A 19,918-nucleotide genomic window follows, 5' to 3' on the forward strand; every position below is an offset into this window, starting at 1 on the left:
CTTAATAAAATGAAGTGGCAATGATAATTAATAACCAAAGCAAATTAGTCATTTTCGTTTTGTAGTTCCTGTAAATGAAAATTAATAGACTAGCACTGAGCATAATTCAATTAATAATATTAAATTAGCATTTAGTTAGTTGAAATTAATAGAATACACAATTAGTTATGGACGTTGTCACTCCTACGCATTTCTTAGTATAAGATTTATGTGGTACTAAATCAACAAACACACTCATTAATAATTTGGAAAGGTACTTGTTTTTTATAAAAGTAAAATAATTATAATTATTACTATTATTTATTATGAAGATAATCATTTGATAACACATGATATAAATATATATTCAGTTAATCTGAATAATATATCATAAATTATAAAATTATATATAAGGTGGTAAGATATGATTACAACCCTCATTGGTTTTAATAATGGGTGCTGCCATCTACTGACACTATCACTGACAAAATTTATTAGGTACCGCCGGAAATTTTATCATTATAATAAATACCCTAATTTTTGATATATTTTTTGTAATTTAAATTAGCAATAAATAAATAATTTATGCGCAGAATATATATTAATTGTTTACCAAATTTTTCAGTAATTAAAATTAATATTCATGTTAATAATTTACTTTTATTAGTTTTAAGTTAAAAATAGTTTATCATTATTATTATTATTATTTCATATAATTATAATCCTAAAAATTAATATATCACATAAACACATGTTCTGAGTGTTTTATTTAGAATGTCTTGTGTCTATTTTCTATTTTCTTTACCTGTTATAAATAATCCTGTAAATGAAAGTTTACATGTTTTGTTCTACAGATTAAAATATTATCTTTATATATTTGCTATTTTAGATGTTAACTATATAAATAATTTGAATTAATAAAATATAGCAATTTTATTTATTATTGTGGTTTATCTATTTTATATAATATATTCGTATTATTTTTTTATAAAACAATTATTGCTAGCTTTAAATTGTTTTATTCCCCTTTAATAACTGTGATATTTTTTTTATTTACTAAAATATTTAATTTTGTTTGGAATATTGTCCTAATTTTTGTCACAAACTATAAATTACTTTATTTGTTAGACACAAATCAACTGAAAATAAAAATTTGCAAAATATATAATTATCTGCACATAAAATATTATTTTAAGTTTTGTTATTTATACAAATTAATTTATTAATATTAAATAATTATAATATATTTTATTAATATCTAAATATATATTTGTTACATGAATTTATTTATTAACTGAAACTTTTTTTTAAAGTTTATCTTAATAATATCTAAACAATTCTAAAAGTATTTTTTGTTTTAAAATAAAATATTTTTTTTGTTAAATCTGTATTTAATACAAATTTTTGAATTTTTTAAATTAAATTTAATTAAATAAAAAATTAATTAAATGTTTATACAAAATATTAAAATACAAAAAATCTATAAATATTTGTTATATTTATTTATTTATTAACTGAATAATATGAATTATGTACAACATAAAAAATTTATATGTGAAAGTATTTTTTATTTACTATTTCTTTAGTTTTTATTGGCTTGTTTTAAAATAAAATATTTTTTTGTTAAATCTGTATTTAATATAACTTTCCAGATTTTTTAAATTAAAATTAAATAATTGTTTTCGAAGGAATATTATATAAAAATATTAAAATATATTACATAATATGTTTTATTAATATTTAAAATTTATAAATATTTGTTATTTTATTTATTTATTAACTGAAAATGATTTGAATGATGTAAAACATAATGAATTTATATTTTTTAAAGTTTATCCTAATAATATCTAAAGAATTGCTTATAAAAGTATTTTTTATTTATTATTTCTTTAGTTTTTTATTGGCTTGTTTTAAAATAAAATATTTTTTTGCTAAATCTGTTTTTAATGCAACTTTCTAAATATTTTAAATTAATTTTAAGTAATGTTTTATTATTATTTAAAAATATATGTAATATTTATTTATCTATTTATTAACTAAAAATAATATGAATCATGTAAAACATAAAAAACTACTTGAAAAAGCGTTTTTAATATTCCTTTTTTAATTTTTGTTAGTTTGTTTTAAATAAAATCTCTTTCCTTTGACAATCTGTATTTAATTCAATTTAACTAACTAATTTACATTAACTTAAAGTTAAATCAATTTTCATGAGGGATTATTATATAAAAACATTACATTATATCAAATAATAATTTTGATTAATGTCTAAAAATCAGTAAATATAAATATTTGTTATATTAAATTATATTATACAATGTACAATAAATCTATATTTTTTAAAGCTTATATTAAAAATGTTTAAAATACTACTTGTAAAAATATAATTTATTGGTTCTTAATTTTATTATTACCTTGTTTCAAATAAAATCTCTTCCTTTTTAGTTAATTCACTAAAAATTGATTAAAATTCATGAGGGAATATTATGTATTAATAATAATTTTTATTAATATCTTTTAATATATTACTTAAGACTTGTCTAATAAATAGTTTTATTCTCTAAAAATTTTATTTGAAATATTTTTGAAATTAAGTAGTTATATAATAAAAAATAAATCATATTACCATTCTAATATCAAAAAATAATTAAGTATTAATTAATATTGTAGAATTTAAATAATAAATTCAGTTGGTGTCCATTGTTAATTGAAATTGTGTTTTTCATTGCGTATGTCCATTACGCGCTGCCACTGTGGATGTGTTCAAGTGTAACAAATAACTTGTTGCAAATTGCATGTTGGTAAGCTCTATCCAATAAATCGGTTCATTTTGCTTGCTGTTAATTGATCTAATTAGCAAAAGACCAAGAACTTAGTGGTTCAGCCATCACCTCATGATTAATAATGTATGTTCGATGTGTGTCCACGCTCACAATCAGTAGCGTTGTTGACGTTCGATGTGAGATTCATTATTTCATTCTTATAATACTAAAACTAATTTACTTTTATTGGGTTCTAAATATCTACACTCAAATTAATTTAATATATATAAATATAATATAATATCGAGTTGTTCTATTTCGAAAAGTAACTAAAAATATGAATATGTTAATTATAAATTTGGCGAATGCGCCTCACTAAGAAAATTATTATAGTTGATTGTTAATTTTAGACTAAATGAATTATGGACGCAAAATTTTACTCGTGAATATCACAAATTCATAGATCGCTATATTTACAATACGTTCAATAGTTAGTCTTAAGTATAATATTTTTTTAATTCAAATCCGACGGCGATGATAAATAATCATAAAAATTAATTCTAAAATCATATATTAATATGTTAAAATAGTTATATAGTTAATAAGAAGTTCTAAGGTGTTGAACAAATATCATCAAATTTTATTTCATTATAATATTATTTGTTAATAAATACTTTTATAATATAAACTTTTTTCTATATTTTTCTGTAAATTATTATATATTGAATATTGATTAGATTTTTTGGTTAATGTTTCTTATAATAAGGTTTGGTAATAATTACAATAATTGTTTCAACCTCAATGACAATTTTGTTAGAAACCTTTTGTAATAATAATAATAATAATAATAAGAATAATTAAAACATAATATTTCTTTATTTAATATTCTATTTGTGTATGTTATTTGAATTAATATGTGTGACTACAAAATTAAAATCTTATATTCAGGGAATCCATTGATAAATGTTAATAGAATAGTAAATAAAACAAAATTGTTTGAAGTCAGTCAATAGTTTAAAATAAAAAATCCAATTTTGTTAATTCTGTATTTCTGTAAGTTTATTAGGAATGTAAAAATTATATATTAATAATATTCAAACCAATATTATGTAAAAACTATACGAAAAAATATTTTTTTCTATTTCTTTATATGTTTATTACTTTCTTTAAAATAAAAATTTTCTACATACTGTACTTTAAACATTAAAAATATACATAAAAATAATAATTTGTGATAAATAACATACAAAAATTATTTTGTTTTGAATTTAGTTTCTAGTTTTATTTATAATTTAATTTTTATAGTTTATAATTTAGTCTTTTTAATTTGTTTGTTTAATTTTTTTTTTTGACTTGCGTGATATTTAAATAAAACAATAAAAAATATATTAAAATAATAATATAAAAATAATTTTGGTTTCATTTTAATTTCTAGTTTTTATATTTAATTTAATTTTCTAGTTTTTATCTTTAAATTTTTTATTTATAAATTTAATATACAAAATTTAACATTTTTAATTTATTTGTTTAATTTTATTTTTATTTTTTGACTTGGAAATGGTTCATAGTTGCGTGATATTCATATAAAAAATTTGTATTAATTTATCTAAAATTTACTAAAATATATACGAAAATATTTCTTACTACTTCATTCATTTTTTATTACCTTTTTTAAAATTTTGTTATACCTGTAAGTTTCTTAGGAATGTAAAAATTATATATTAATAATATTAATAATATGTAAAAACTATTCAAAAAAATACTTTACTTTTTTAAAACAAAAATTTTCTGCATAATACATACTTTAAAGAATAAATAAATAATTTAATTTTCTAATTTTTATCTATATATATATATATATATATATATATATATATTATATAAAAAAAAATAAATATAATAAAAATATATTAAATTAAATAATATTTACTAAACTATATACGAAAATATTTCTTTCTACTTCCTTAATTTTTTATTACTGTGTTTATATAAAAAACTCATATTTTTTATCTTAAAAATAATTAATTTCTTATAATTAAATATTTTGTTTTAATAATTTGTACTAAACTTCGTACAAAAATATTTTTTATTACTTCCTTTGTATTTTATAGTCTTGTTTAAAATTAAGCCAATTAACTTAATTTTCTAGTTTATTATTTCATTAAACATTCTTATAACCAAATTATAAATATTATTATATATAAAAATATTTCTTACTATTTTTTTAAATTTGTTATTACTTTTTTTAAAATAATTATTTTACCTTAAATATGATTAATTTCTAATAATTCAATATTTTTTATTAATAATATTAATTAAAATACATACAGTATTATTATTTACTACTCTATTAGTTTGAAATAAAAAATTTTCAAGTCTTGTTTTAATTTAATTATTTTAATATAGCCATCTTTTTTATATTTTATTTTGTATAATCTTAATTAAAGTAAAAACATTAAAAAATTAGTAATTGTTTATTTAAAAAAAATCTATTAAATTAAATAATAATTGTTATTACTTAATTAGTTGTTCGTTTAAATCACAAAAAATACCCTAATATCAACATTTAAATTACTTGACCTTATTACTTACGTTACTTATTATATATTAATTAATTTCAAATAAAATCTACTTAAATTAATACATATTTTTTTATTTATAATTACTGCAATTTAAAAAATAAATAATAAATCTAAAATATAAATAAATGTATTATTATAATATGATTTATAGACCAATGATCATCTAATTATATTTTATGTCTTGGTAATCAAATAAATTAATCAATTTCAAAACAAATTAATAATACACAATACAATTTAGTTTTATGTTTTTGATTTACAGTTAAATTATTAGCGTAACTCAAAATGTGGAGAAAATAGGTATACATGTAAATTTTCGACTTCTGCGATTTATTATATATAAATAGAACAAAGAAGAACAATACGTGGTGCTGAAGGTCACTTAAAAATAACCATAAATTTTCGGAACCAATAATCGCCGAATAAAAATACATTAACCGTTAATCGGACATATAAAATATAAGGCGAAAACGTTACATTTCCGATAAACAGGCAAAATAAAGTGGAAACCGATGCCAGCCGGACTAGAGACAACATCGAAACCGTCATCGCGATACACTAGGCCGGCAGTCTGGGCGCCGAATGCGGAATCGTCTTTGACCAACTAAACTGTTATTAATGTTTATTAACTCAATTAAATTTCACACCGTTTTTTCGAGAGGCTCCACGATTTTTGCAGACGGTACCGTCTCGTGTGTGTGCCGCGTACAAGAACGTCGGCGTACCGTGCTCCAAGATCAGTACGTGGTTGATATCAAGGAGTACGCCACTTGCGCAATTCCCGGTACTTGAATCTAAATCTCTGCCGGCGTTACTGGTTGGGGTGCATTTTTATGGCGACGTAACTGGAGTTTATTATTTACCTTTTTCAGGGCTGATCCTCCTTCATTAATATAAGCATCAAGTCGGCAGGGAAAGAAGGACAGAATGCTGAAGGACCGGGAAAGCGTTGAAAGGGGCTCTCCGTGCAGCAGTTTGCACAGTAAGTACCGCAACGGTCGTAACGTTTCCTTAAATTATGAACGAAATTCTCCGGTTACGTAGGTGGTTCCACCGGGCACGATGTGACATCTTGTGCAGGATGCGGAGGCAGGATCCACGATAGGTTTTATTTGTTGGCCGTGGATAGACAATGGCATGCGGCGTGCTTAAAATGCTGCGAATGCAAGCTACCATTGGACACGGAGCTCACCTGTTTCGCCAGGGACGGGAACATCTACTGCAAAGAAGATTATTACAGGTAAGTCAAAGATTTCGTGTTTCTAAACAGCAACAAAGGTCAGAAAAATGTCGTGCATCCCGTCTGCTTCCACTTAATTAAGTTTTCATGAGACATCAAGGCCTGAATTTAATGCCAAACAAAAAAAAAATAATAGAAATTGCTGCCATTTATTCATTTCTTCAGCGAATAAATTGAATCACCTGTCGATTTCCATGGTTAATTAAAGTAAAAGAATGTAAAACATCAAAGCTGGTGAATTAATACCACCAATTAATTTCGAAGCACCACATTATATTTTTTGATTTCTGAAACATGGAAGCCTAATAATTATAAGAATTTTAATGAATGTATAGGTGGAATGTATCCTCGTTATTTTCGTTACGTAACCTATAAAAGATTCGGATTTGCATAATTCGAAAAAGGGACTGAATGAAAGAAAAGTGTGCCTTGTCTTCGTCGCTCGGATTTACTACCACAACTTTTGAGATGAATGAGTATTCCAGTTGGCTGGAATTTTTTCAAACAAAGAATATCAATTTCAACTAATTGGACTCACAACTCGATTCTCCATTTTATACACTCCTAAGAATGTTTTTTACTGTCGGGGCCGAGCCGGTGATATTTATAAATCAGTAGCTATCAATTAGGTTTCGAAAATAACGTGGAAATAATAAAAAATACGGGATGGTCTAGTTTATTTGGAATTCTCACAAATGTGGTATAGACAAAAATGTCGATAAATATATGCAGATATTTACCTTATATCGAAATGGTTTTTTTTTAGGTACTAAAATATAAATGTTTTGCTACTTGATTCAATTAATTAGTATATTTTCCACATTTTACTGTTAATTTATTTTTTATAGATTGATTTTTATGTTATACATTATGTTGAAAAAATTCAGACTACTTTACTATAATATTTTTTAACCAAAAAAAAAACAGATTAATAAAATTAAGCATCTCAATTCTAATAATAAATATTTTTCTACTAATTGGTATTTTTTCACATTTTATAATTAATATATTTTCAAATTACACATTATTATTTAATATATTAACTTAAATACTGAAATATAAATATTTTTTATAATTAATATATTCTTTATATATTGAGTTTCAAGTTATATGTTATTATTTAATATATTCATAAATAAATAAATTGCTTTTATCTAAATCTTAAAAAAAACCCTCGTCACTTTTTATTTTTAATTTGATTTTCGTGAGTAATAAATAACTCAAAACATGGTTGATAAACAACATTTTAGATGTCATAAAAATTCTTAATCGTTCCTATTATAACATAAAAAAATAATAATTTGTAAAACTAAGAAACCTATATTAATTACTACTTTATTTATTTATTTTTTTAACTTTTTTTTATCAAGTAAATCATATAAAAAATGGCAAGATACAAGATATATTCTTAGTTGCTAAAATAGAATTTTCTTTTTCTATTTAATTCAACTAATTAGTATTTTTTCAAATTTTTTAATTAATATATTCTTTATATATTGATTTTCAAGTTATATATTATTATTTAATGTGTTCATAAATAAATAAAATGCTTTAGTAACATTTAGTAAAACTAAGAAACCTATTTTTTTATTTATTTTTTATCTTTTTATTATCAAGTAAATCATATATATATATATATATATACATATCCTTAGATACAGAAATTTAAATATTTTTTCAATTTAATTAGTTGAATAATTAGTAAATTATTTAAAATATTCACAAATAAATAAATAAATTTCTTTTATATAAAATATAATTTAATTTTTTATTTTTAATTTGATTTTAGTAAGTAATAACTCAAAAAATGGTTAATAAAGAACCTTTTGGATGTCTCATAAATTCTTATTCGATCCCACTATAACATTAAAAAAAAAAATTAATAAAACTAAGAAATGTATTTTAATAACTACTTTATTTATTTATTTTTTTATATTTTTAATATCATAAAAAAATGACAAAATGCTAGATATATTTTTAAATACTGAATAAAGATTTTTCCTATTTAATTTAAGTTATATATTATTATTTAATATATTTATAAATAAATAAATTGCTTTTATATAAAATATATAAAAAACCCTCATAATTTTTAGTTTTTAATGAGTATTAACTCTATAGATGGTTAATAAAGAACTGTGTGTATCCCATAAAAATTCTCATTCCAACTAAGAAACCTATTTTAATCATTTATTTATTTATTTATTTATTATCAAGTAAATCATAGAAAAAATAACAAGATACTATATGTATTTTTAGATACTGAAATATATTTTTTTCCCTTAATTCATTAATTGGTATTTTTACATATCTATCTTTTAATTAATATATTTTTTTATATATTGATTTTAAAGTATAGTATATATTATTTAATATATTCATTAATTTAATAATAATTTTAATACATATTTTATACAAATAAAAGATAGAAATACTATCGTAATTTTTTTATTTTTCATTTTATTTTAATTAACTGTATATGTCATAAAAATTGTCTTTTTATCGTATTATAACCATTTTTATAATAAAATAAAACTATTAGTAAAAGAAAACTATTAGTTAAATTAAAAATTTGTTCTAACTACTACTTTATAATCAATTCTAAATTTCTTTGTTCAATTCATCTATACTTTAAAAAAAAATTAAAAACAACTTCTAAGAAGTTGTATCTTAACTAATAATATTATTTTCATTGTTTATTTGAACATAAGAAATAAATTTATAAAAAACTCACTATTCTTAAATGGGCTACATTGTAGGTCATTTATAATAATTGTAATTAAAATGGTAGAAAAAAGTGTTATAATTACTAATTGACTAGCAATTAGTACAAAAAATAAAATGCATATGTAAACCATACAGAATTTGTGAAATATAATTAAACTTGGGAAATTACAGGTGGTGTATTTGTAAACTTAACAGCCTTAACGGTCTTGTTTTGATAACGGTAATGATATTTGTGGAAACCTCCTCAAAATATTTTGATAATATTACAAAACACAATCAATATTTGTACATACTACATGTGTTGCCATTTTTTCAATTACTTTACACCTATTTTGTGGTTAATTTAATTGTAGTTTATTTATTTTTCTTAATAAATTATTATTTGAACATTTAAATAGTTGTAACAATAGACTTTTAATAAACAAGAAAGGGCAACTTAAAAATTTAAAAATGAGTTTTTGTCTAAAGATGGTAAATAAAAATTTTAAAACCTTTTTCAGTATTCATTTGAAATTGTTAAAATTATATAAGAAAATTAACTTTTTTGAACTGGCTTAACAATCATAAAGAAAATGTATAAAGAATAATATTCTTTTACTTTTTTTGGTTGTTTTGTTTTATTAAAAACGTTAACACAGTGTCAGCTTTTTTAATTCAATAGAACTTCGCCTCAAGTCCAATTTTCCTCAATGGAACGTGAAAAAATGAGCTTTTGTTCGTCGACATCCACGTTTCTGGTGCGGGCCAAGAACGTCCTGCACACATATCCACAATTTATTAAATCGCTGAGGGTACAATCCGTCATCGGATTTGCACGGGTGAAAAAAGTATATCGTTAGTTGTCATGTTAGCTCATCACTAATTGTGTTCCCGTTGTTATGACAAGCACCGATAAGTTATTTTAATACTGACAAACACTATCGGGGAATCAATCACTGTTGCCGCCGGACCTGTCCGTCCCATAACAATCCATATCTATAAATCGGTTAAACATGGCGTCCACGATTTCGTCTTTATTATCGGGGCATTGTTGGATTTTTTTTATTATTATTTTCGCCCTCGTTAAGTGACATTTAGCTTTAGTGAACCTGTCCGGCCGGTGTCAGTTGTGGGCCGTAGATTTTACACTCCGATATTATTATTAAAACATGCGGGGAAATTATCGTACGGGTGTCATTAAATGGTTCAGTTTTGGTGGGTCAGCACCCCAAAATTACTTTCGTAACGTGACGGCCTCAGTTGTTGGTGCCCTTTATTGAATAAAGAGGGGGGAATGCAATTGGCAAAAATAATCTTAACTTATAGATCTCGTAAATATGTTAAATAATTGGTGACCATAACGTCTTAAATGGTCTCCAGCGATTCTAAGAACGCAGTACCTGTAAATAACAATTTTTTTTGGAACAAAATATGAAACCAATTAATTCTCATAAACAAAAGAATGAATGAAAAAAAAAAAAATTGTGCTTCGTATTCAGTCGGTTGGCATTCTAGATCAACGGTATGTCAAGTCCCTGCCTACCGTATACATAAACTTACGTTGCGAAGTAGTTCTTATTTTTCCATTTGAAAAACCGGTACAGCATTTATGTTCTGTATTGATTTATGTCCATTTATCAATAGTCTTGCCATGTAAGAAAATAAAATTAAAACAAATTCCTTATAGATAAAAACGAAGGATAAATTTAAAGCCTAGACAGGTGCTTTTCTGGGCATGGTCATTACATTTACGTGGAAATCGCTGTACAGGATGTCCAATTATATCTTAGATCAGAAATTTAGAAATGGAGGCCTTCGCGAAAATTACTCGAAGCCATATAGGAATGCTGACCATATTGCCAATTTATTATAAATTAAAAAGGAATACAACATTGCGATAGCCAAACAAAATATGCTGTTGTTAAATGTAATATTTCCATTTGTAATTAGCGTTATGGTATCTTTTGAACAGCAATTATTTACAAAAAATGCCTTTTATTATCATGTACTCCGTAAGTTGAATTGATAAATAAATATATATACGTTTATTTGTGTAATACAATTCGATATGTTTATTTATTATTAATGCCGGGAACGATTTAATTGGCCGTCAGTTTTCTTAAACGCCAAAAAGGACATAAAATAATTGCCGGTTTTTGTTCTAGAATGTTCGCCGTAACCAGATGTGGCAGGTGTCATGCAGGCATATCGGCAAACGAATTAGTAATGAGAGCACGGGAGTCCGTCTACCACCTGCATTGTTTCTCCTGCACGTCCTGCGGAATACCGTTGTCCAAGGGCGACCATTTCGGCATGAGGGAGGGCTCCATTTATTGCAGGTATTTGTCATCTTGCAGCCCCCCGTCCCCGCATTAACAAACTCTATGTAATTTAATAGATATTGCATTTGCTCCAGACCGCACTACGAGCTACTCGATATGTGCGATTCGAACGATCCGATGGATATGATGTACAGGGGTGGCGAATCGCCCGGCTACTATCCGAACACGCCGCCGCAACAGCACAAGGGCAGGCCCAGGAAGCGGAAGATTCAGCCCGAGGAAAACTCGCCCTGCGGGGAAATGCCCGTTTCGATGCGGATGGCTGCCGCAACCTTGGGTGAGTTTCTAATTGAATTTTGTCATAATTTATTGGAGGAGCATTTAAATAAATAAAATATAATCATCTAATTTTTGTTCTGATGAAATTGGTTTTTTAAATTCTTCTCTTAAATCTTAGTTTTATTAACTATTAAACAATATTTAATGTTTATTTTTAAAAATTTAATTATTGTACCACATATTGGTAGTTTGATAAAATATTACTCAGGAAAATTATGAGCTATATCTAATTTTTGAGACACCCAATTGTGGTGAAATTTATTATTATTTTTTAATTCCTCTCTTGAACGTTTATTACATTTATTTATTTTAATGAGTATTGAAGATTATTTAGATGAGTTACATCTAATTTTAGCATCACCCACTTTTTAGGAACTTGACTCGTTCTTCCGTCCAATCTTTAATGTATTAAATATTAAAGGTTATTTCAGAAAAACACGATCTATCTTTAATTTTATATAATAGGAACATTTTTCTTAATCTTCTTTCATGCAAAAAGGAATTTTGTTGATATTTTAAAAAATATTTATTTGACGTGTTACACCTCATTATTAAATTTTAATGAAATTAATAATATTTTTAATTCCCCTCTTCAGCATTTATTTCAGAAAACTATTTCCAATTTATGTACCTCTTCGAATTAGATTAATGAAATACTTTTCTCATTTTTCTATCAAATATATATTTTTAACGAGTATTGAAGACATTTAGAAATAGGATGACTTACATCTAATTTTAGAATCACCCAGTTTTCAGGAAAAGTAAACTTGACTCGTTCTTCTCTCCAATGTTTAATGTATTGGATATTAAAGATTATTTTGGAAAAAAACACGATCTCTCTTTAATTTTGTAAAATTTATTATTAATTTGAAGAAAGTTGGAGGATTTTTCTTAACTTCTTCCAAGCAAAGAGGAATTTTGTTAATATTTTTCAAAATATTTATTTGACGAGCTACATCTTATTTTCCCTTCATTTAATTTTAATGAATTATTGATATTTTTAATTCCCCTTTTCAGCATTTATTTCAGAAAGCAAATGTAACTTTAAATTTTTGTACCACTTCTAATTAGTTTAATGAAATATTTTTCTCCTTTTTCTATCAAATATATTTTTTTAATAAGAATTTAAGATTATTTGGAAATAGGATGAGTTATATCTAATTTTAGCATCATTCAATTTTCAGAGAAAGAAAACTTTACTCGTTCTTCTCTTCAATATTTAGTATATTGAATATTTAAGATTAATTTGGAAAACACGATCTAACTTTAATTTTTGGATACATTTATTTATAATTTGAAAAAAGTTGAAGGATTTTTCTTAATCTTCTTCCAAACAAAAATTTTGCTGATATTCTAAAAATATTTATTTGACGAGTTACGTCTCATTTTTGCTCCCTTTAATTGTAACGAAATTATTAATATTTCTAATTCTTCTCTTCAGCATTTATTTCACAAAACAATTTTACCTTTCAATTTTTGTAACACTTCTAATTAATTTAATAAAATACTTTTCTCATTCTTCTATCAAATATATTTCTTAATGAGTATTGAAGATTATTTGGAAAAAGAATGAGTTACATCTAATTTTAGCATCATCCAATTTTTAGAGACAGAAAATATTATTCATTCTTCTCTTCAATATTTAGTATATTGAATATTTAAGATTAATTTGGAAAACACGATCTAACTTTAATTTTGACACATTTATTGATAATTTGAAAAAAGTTGAAGGATTTTTCTTTCTTCTTTTTCCAAACAAAAATTTTGCTCATATTCTAAAAATATTTATTTGACGAGTTACATCTCTTTTTTCTCCCTTTAATTGTAATGAGATTATTAATATTTCTAATTCTTCTCTTCAGCATTTATTTCACAAAACAATTATTCCTTCCAATTTTTGTGCAGCTTACAATCAGCTTAATGAATTACTTTTAAATAGGATAAGTTACATGTAATTTTAGCATTAACCAGTTTTCAGGGAAAAAAAAACTTTACTCGTTCTTCTCTTCAGTATTTCAGAATTAATTTTGTAACATTTACTGTTAATTTGAAGAAAGTTGGAGGACTTTTCTTAATCTTCTTCCTAACATTTATTATTCATGACCACTTTAGCTTATTTAGAAACAATGAAAGATATTTAGAAAGTTCCTTTGTTCGTATGCCTTACTGATTTGTTCTGTGTTTTTTTTTAATTAGTTATTGGTAACAAGCCGATAGCGAAGCAATAAAATTCGAACAGTCTTAATTATTCAGAGCGCATCCTATCGGGGGCCTTTATCTGGAAATGAGTTTTTATAGAAATGTTATCGGAATAAAGGATTGTCCCATTCGTTGAATGATTTGTAGCGGTCGAGTGTCGGCAATAGCGGATCCGATAGATGACGATAGGTCTAAAAGAATGTACATATTTAAGCAGCCATAGCGTTAGTCCAATTGGCTACCGAATTGTAGTTATCCAATCCCCGATCTTGGGATACTTTTCAACTGTCAGCGGGTCCGTATTCGGCCACCCACCGGTTAAGCAAACCTATAAATAACACGTCCGATACCGATTCGATACTTACTGTTGTCTGTGGCTGGTCCTTGTTGTTTCCACGGTCCAACTCGTTTTCAGGAATAAAATAAAACTATCGATTCGGTTTGGGATTTAGTCGCGGCTGTTTTGGTAGCCGCACCGATTTATTCACCATTTCTGTCCAGTGGCGTGTACAACTCACCACAAAATCCATTAAATGGCTCCACTTTTTGAAAACATTTTTCTATAAAATAAGCCTCACCACACCTGCCAGAAAACAGTATTTAATTGAACCTTGAGGACATGGATTCGATATGAAAAAGAATCTAATTAATTTATATTTCGAGTGGCACAATAAAAATTATCATATGATTACAATAAAATAACTGTTTCAAAAAGATAAATATTTAGATTAAATAAATTTATTTAAATGTCTGCGGTAATTTGTTATTTAATTATATAATTTTAAGCTACACCATTTGAATCCATAAATATAATTTGCACTTCATATAAATTAATCTGAATTTTTTTGCAAACTATCCATAAATTTTTATGGTAAATAAAAAGCTAGAATGTGTTTCAGTTATGGCTTTCCAGGCAATTTACTTTGAAAATAAAACAGCAATAAAAATTCAAAAGAAGACCGTTCCTAACTTTTTTTTGATGAAAGGACTTTTATGTTTCTTCTGCGATAATCACTAAAACTTAAAGACTGCCTTTTTATTATCGAAAAAAACTTAAGTGTTGTGTTTTGGGAAGTTTACGAGTTCGTTGAGGATGTCCTTAAGTAATGCATATTAAAATTTCCAAAATGACTAAACTACTTCAGTAATAATCCTACATACCAAAGATGACTATCTCAAACCTAATAAGCTCAACTAGAAATCATGAATGAACCGGGAGCTGAGCCGAGCAACGAAAAATAACAAGATATAATAAGGCCTCACCGGATATAAAGTTATGTCATTTCTAGATGGAAGACTGATAACAAAGGTTAAAAGAAACGCTTTGTAGGCTCAAGCACCTGGATTTAACATCCAGAACTAGTCACAATCTGTGAAGAACCTATTAAGGACGAATGTGGAGAAATAATTGGGAACGGTGTTGGGGCTGCAGGTGTAATTTCGTAATAAATTGTCAACTTAGGTAGCCAATCCGGGGTGGGACTTGATTTGGGCGATAAGTAGACCAAATAGTTTCCAATTCGGATCGTCTACTAATTAAGGTGTCCACGGATTCCTAGAACATTTAGGGAAATTTCGGAAATATCACCTTCAAACGTAAACGGCATGTGGAAGACTTTAAGATGTTTATCGTCGTCGGTTTGGGGATATTTATTGTCTAATTACTTTGGCCTTTAATTTATGCTTCCAACTTCACACTAATGTGTTTGAATAAACAATTATAATATGCAAAAAATGTAATAAAAATGATGAATTATTTATCTACATTTATAAGTTAACAAATTTTAGTTTTAAAACGTTTAATGTTAATCAGTCTTTGTAGTTTCATTTGCATAGCCATACAAAGCATTAGAATAATTTATTCAATTTTATTTTTATCATCAATGCACAGGAGAGATTTTAAAATTCAGTCGAGGTGTACCATAAAATTAATATTTATAAAAATAACGGGATGTAAGTTAATTGGTAGGAACGTAAGTGAATATGGCGACAAAATAATAGGGCTCAGACATTAGCCCATGTCAGTAAATCAATCAATATGATGCAGTCACATGTATCCAGACAGACGGCAGCAGAGCACCGCCAATTTTATATATCCCAGCTGCATCTGATTTCCGCAACTACCGGTTCTCTGCGACAGAACTAGTTTTTACTTAGTTCCCAATCATTGGTTTAAAAATAGTGGGCATTTTACAGATGGAACTTTTTTTGGTTAAATGGAAACGATTAGTTAGGCATTTAGATTAAACTTAATTATTATGGCCGTTTTTTTTTTCGTTTTTCTTTGATCCTCGGTCTAATTCAAAGTGATGTTATCGAGGTTAGTTTAATAATCGATTAAAACTTGACGATAATACGCATACTAATTTACTTTCATTATGTCGGTATTCGCACCTAAGGTAAGTGAAGCTTAAAGTTTAATCGAGGAAGGATCTATAAATTATGAAAACGACAAAGCAGATCGTTCATTAATGGCGCAATGTCTAAAGGGAAAAATGCCAACTGACACTTCTTTAATAATCATTGGGTTATAATTTACTGGATTATTGAACAAAATTAAAATATCTTAAGGAAAATTGTTAAGAGAAAATTTTCATATTTTAATAATATTATAAAAACGACACACTTACATCATTATCTTATCGCGAATGCAAATAGTGAGTAAGCAAACCTCCATAGGTGTGTATTAATTATATTTATTCAGAACTGCGTACGCTGCGCTCAAGTGCACTCGTACTAGCGGGTGGTTGGAGTATCTCACGGCATAGTGGAGTGCAGTTCGCTAACAACCCCTAGAGACGTGCTTGAGAGGCCGAACACAGCACAAACACTATTAGAATGGCAAGCTTCTGGGTCATTCCTCGTCAAAATATACGTTCGTTAACCAAAAAATACGCATGCAGTGAACACAAATCAATTTTACATAAATCACTACTTGATAGTTTAATTTTTAACGTGCCACGTTTCAGGCCTAGTAAGACAATTTTTTAAGAGAAAACATAAATCTTATGGGTTCGCGTCACCGACATGCTCATGACTGGCGCATGCGCAGTGTGATATGCACCTTAGACACTTTTTGGATGGATGAAATGTCGTATTTCTGTAGCTATACAGCTGACTTATAGTGCTGTGTACATCTTATAAGTGAAATTGAATGGATATAGTGAAAAGTTCAAAATTTGTATACTGTGCATCGTTGAAATAATGTTTTTGTTTGATTATTATTTGAATGGCCATGTCCAATGATCGAAAACTCAGTACTACAAAATATAAAACGACAATCCATACCATTTTTACGTGATACTTAGATAAATTTGAATCAAACATTTTCATTTCTTATCTTAGTTACCATAAACCTATTGTATCTTTTTTAGAACAAATTTAAGTAAATACAAATACTGTCCATAAATAATATGATTGTATATTAATTGTTATTTCAATTGAATTGTTTTCATATTTTATCAAGATCTTGTACAGCCCGTAATATATTTGAATAATAAAAAACCACAGAAACATCCATATAATTGTTGCTCAGAGTGTCAATAGATGTGAAAATCAGATTGGTGTTGATAATTTTAATTCAAACATTAGTTTTTACTTCTATAAGCAGTCTCTGCAACTGCCAGTTTTATTTTTTTTATCTAAGTACATTTTGTACTGAATATTTCTTGGTTATATACATACTTATTAAATTATTGTATAATAAAATTATTAAACAAATAAAAATATGGCGTTGGAGTAATTGGAACGACTCTATACATCAACCCCTATTTACTTATTGCAATGAAGCACTATTTGATAATACAATACTTGCTACCTTGCCATATCAGGATAAAAGGAACCATTGTACACAACTCTAATCGTTTTGATGTATTGTGTGTACAATTTTAGTTGTGAATAAATATAATCAATTTCAAGATGTATTGTGGGATTTGAAATATATCCTTTACGAGACTCAAGTATGGTACAATTATTGTTTTCAGTTTCACCAGGTTAAATAATAAGTACACTCATTTTAATTATTATGAATTCAAGTAACAATATGTTACTTCTTAAATTATGGCCTAAAATTGAAAATTTCTCAAAGGAACGTTTAATTAATTTAAAAAACTAATGATTATGGGAGAACATAGCCTTAAAAACATTTCCTCGAATTGTTTCAATGGATGATTACAAATTGGAAGTTAAAGTCATCTAAATAGTCATTAGATAAATGTAAATAATTTAGGTAGTAGTACCCCCCTACATAAAAGCCTTTAACCTTAACTGATCGTTAAAATAATTAAGTCAGTTACTGTAAAGATCATCAGAGCATTTTTAAGTTAATTTATTCCACTAGTACCGATAAATGGTACCACATTTCTTAAGATATTATCACGTTCGGTTTTTCGTATTTGAATTTATAAACGACGTTACATTTTTTGTATAATGTTGTCATTTTTCGTTTGAAAAGAATTTCCGAAACATATTTCAAAGCAGCCACGCATATTTCATATTGCGTTACCACATTAATAATAATGATTTTATCTATATTAATTACTGAATTCAAAGTACAATAATAACCTACAATTACCCGTTCGTTAAATCGAAAATATGTAGCAGATAAATTATATAAAAACGTGATAATAATAGCAATAAATAACAGTTTTTGCCCCACATTACATTAATTAATATAATCAATATCATTTTTAATTGTCTCGTATGCAAAACATTTCAAGGCTTTACCCATAAAAAAAAACTTTTGTTACAGAAATGCTGCAAGGTGAGCTTTCCTCATCGATGGAATCCTTGTCCTACGACTCGTCAGTTACATCACCCGCATCCAGCAACGGCCATCAAAGTCAAAGAACAAAGAGGATGCGAACATCCTTTAAACACCATCAGTTGAGAACCATGAAGACATACTTCGCAATAAACCAAAATCCCGACGCCAAGGACCTCAAGCAACTGGCGCAGAAGACCGGTTTATCCAAAAGAGTGCTCCAAGTAAGTCCAGTTTTACTTTAATATTGTTAAAATATTTTATTAATAAACTCTTTCTTTCTAGGTGTGGTTCCAAAATGCCCGCGCCAAATGGAGAAGGAACATAATGAGACAAGAGGGCTCCCAAAACAACAACAATCAGCCGCAGGGACCAAACGTGTCGCCTTCGAGTGGCTCCACCATAATGGACACCAACAGTATGTCCCACCAATCGCTGGATGACTTACACCATCATCTACATTCCCAAAATTCACAAACATTGAACTTCAGTGATATTTATTAAGTTGCATCGATGTAGATTTAAACACACATGTTCCTTTTATTAGTGATAATTGTAAAACTATTATTTTAAATAACGTTCAGTATTAATTATCCTTCTATTAATTCGTGGCACAGTTTTCAACGTTGTTAAAGGATGTCTTAAGAAGAAATCAATTTACTTTAATCGACAATAATAATTTGATTATTATCACGATCTCATAATCCATTCAGTATGGTTAATTAGAAGGAATTATTTAATACAAATTACAAATATTTATAGTAGTTTGCACGATTTTAAAGGCAAGAATAGAGCTGGTTGTTTGTATATAATACTTGTGAATACATGTGCAATTGATTTCGCATAGTATATTTGTACAATTTTTGAACTGTATAATGTATTATGGTTGTTGTAAACAAAAAAGTGTATGTAAACCTTATAAAGCCATTTACACATGCATATATTTATTAAATTATTACTTATTATTTACTCTATTGTAAATGACTTTACTTGATTTATATATTCCTTAATTTTATTGTATATAATTTGTAAAATAAACTTTTTAACATAAAAGTACGTTTATATTT

At 26.1% G+C, this 19,918-nt stretch overlaps 1 protein-coding gene across 3 annotated transcripts in view; it reads left to right on the forward strand.

The window, feature by feature from the left end:
- Positions 1-19,898, forward strand: part of LOC109603808 (LIM/homeobox protein Lhx9) — a 50,089-nt gene extending 30,191 nt beyond the window's left edge. For 2 of the 3 annotated variants that reach the window (XM_020020313.2, XM_020020314.2), the window contains 6 exons: positions 6,196-6,305; positions 6,368-6,563; positions 11,435-11,608; positions 11,668-11,888; positions 18,840-19,075; positions 19,137-19,898. In XM_020020313.2, coding sequence (XP_019875872.1) covers positions 6,251-6,305; positions 6,368-6,563; positions 11,435-11,608; positions 11,668-11,888; positions 18,840-19,075; positions 19,137-19,355 — 1,101 coding nt within the window. In that variant the 5' untranslated portion in view covers positions 6,196-6,250 and the 3' untranslated portion in view covers positions 19,356-19,898. The remainder of the gene's footprint in view (positions 1-6,195; positions 6,306-6,367; positions 6,564-11,434; positions 11,609-11,667; positions 11,889-18,839; positions 19,076-19,136) is intronic. The other variant, XM_020020315.2, reaches the window with a different exon arrangement.
- Positions 19,899-19,918: the final 20 nt, after the last annotated feature.

The sequence above is a fragment of the Aethina tumida genome, chromosome 2, assembly GCF_024364675.1.
Source record: "Aethina tumida isolate Nest 87 chromosome 2, icAetTumi1.1, whole genome shotgun sequence".
NCBI lineage: Eukaryota > Metazoa > Arthropoda > Insecta > Coleoptera > Nitidulidae > Aethina > Aethina tumida.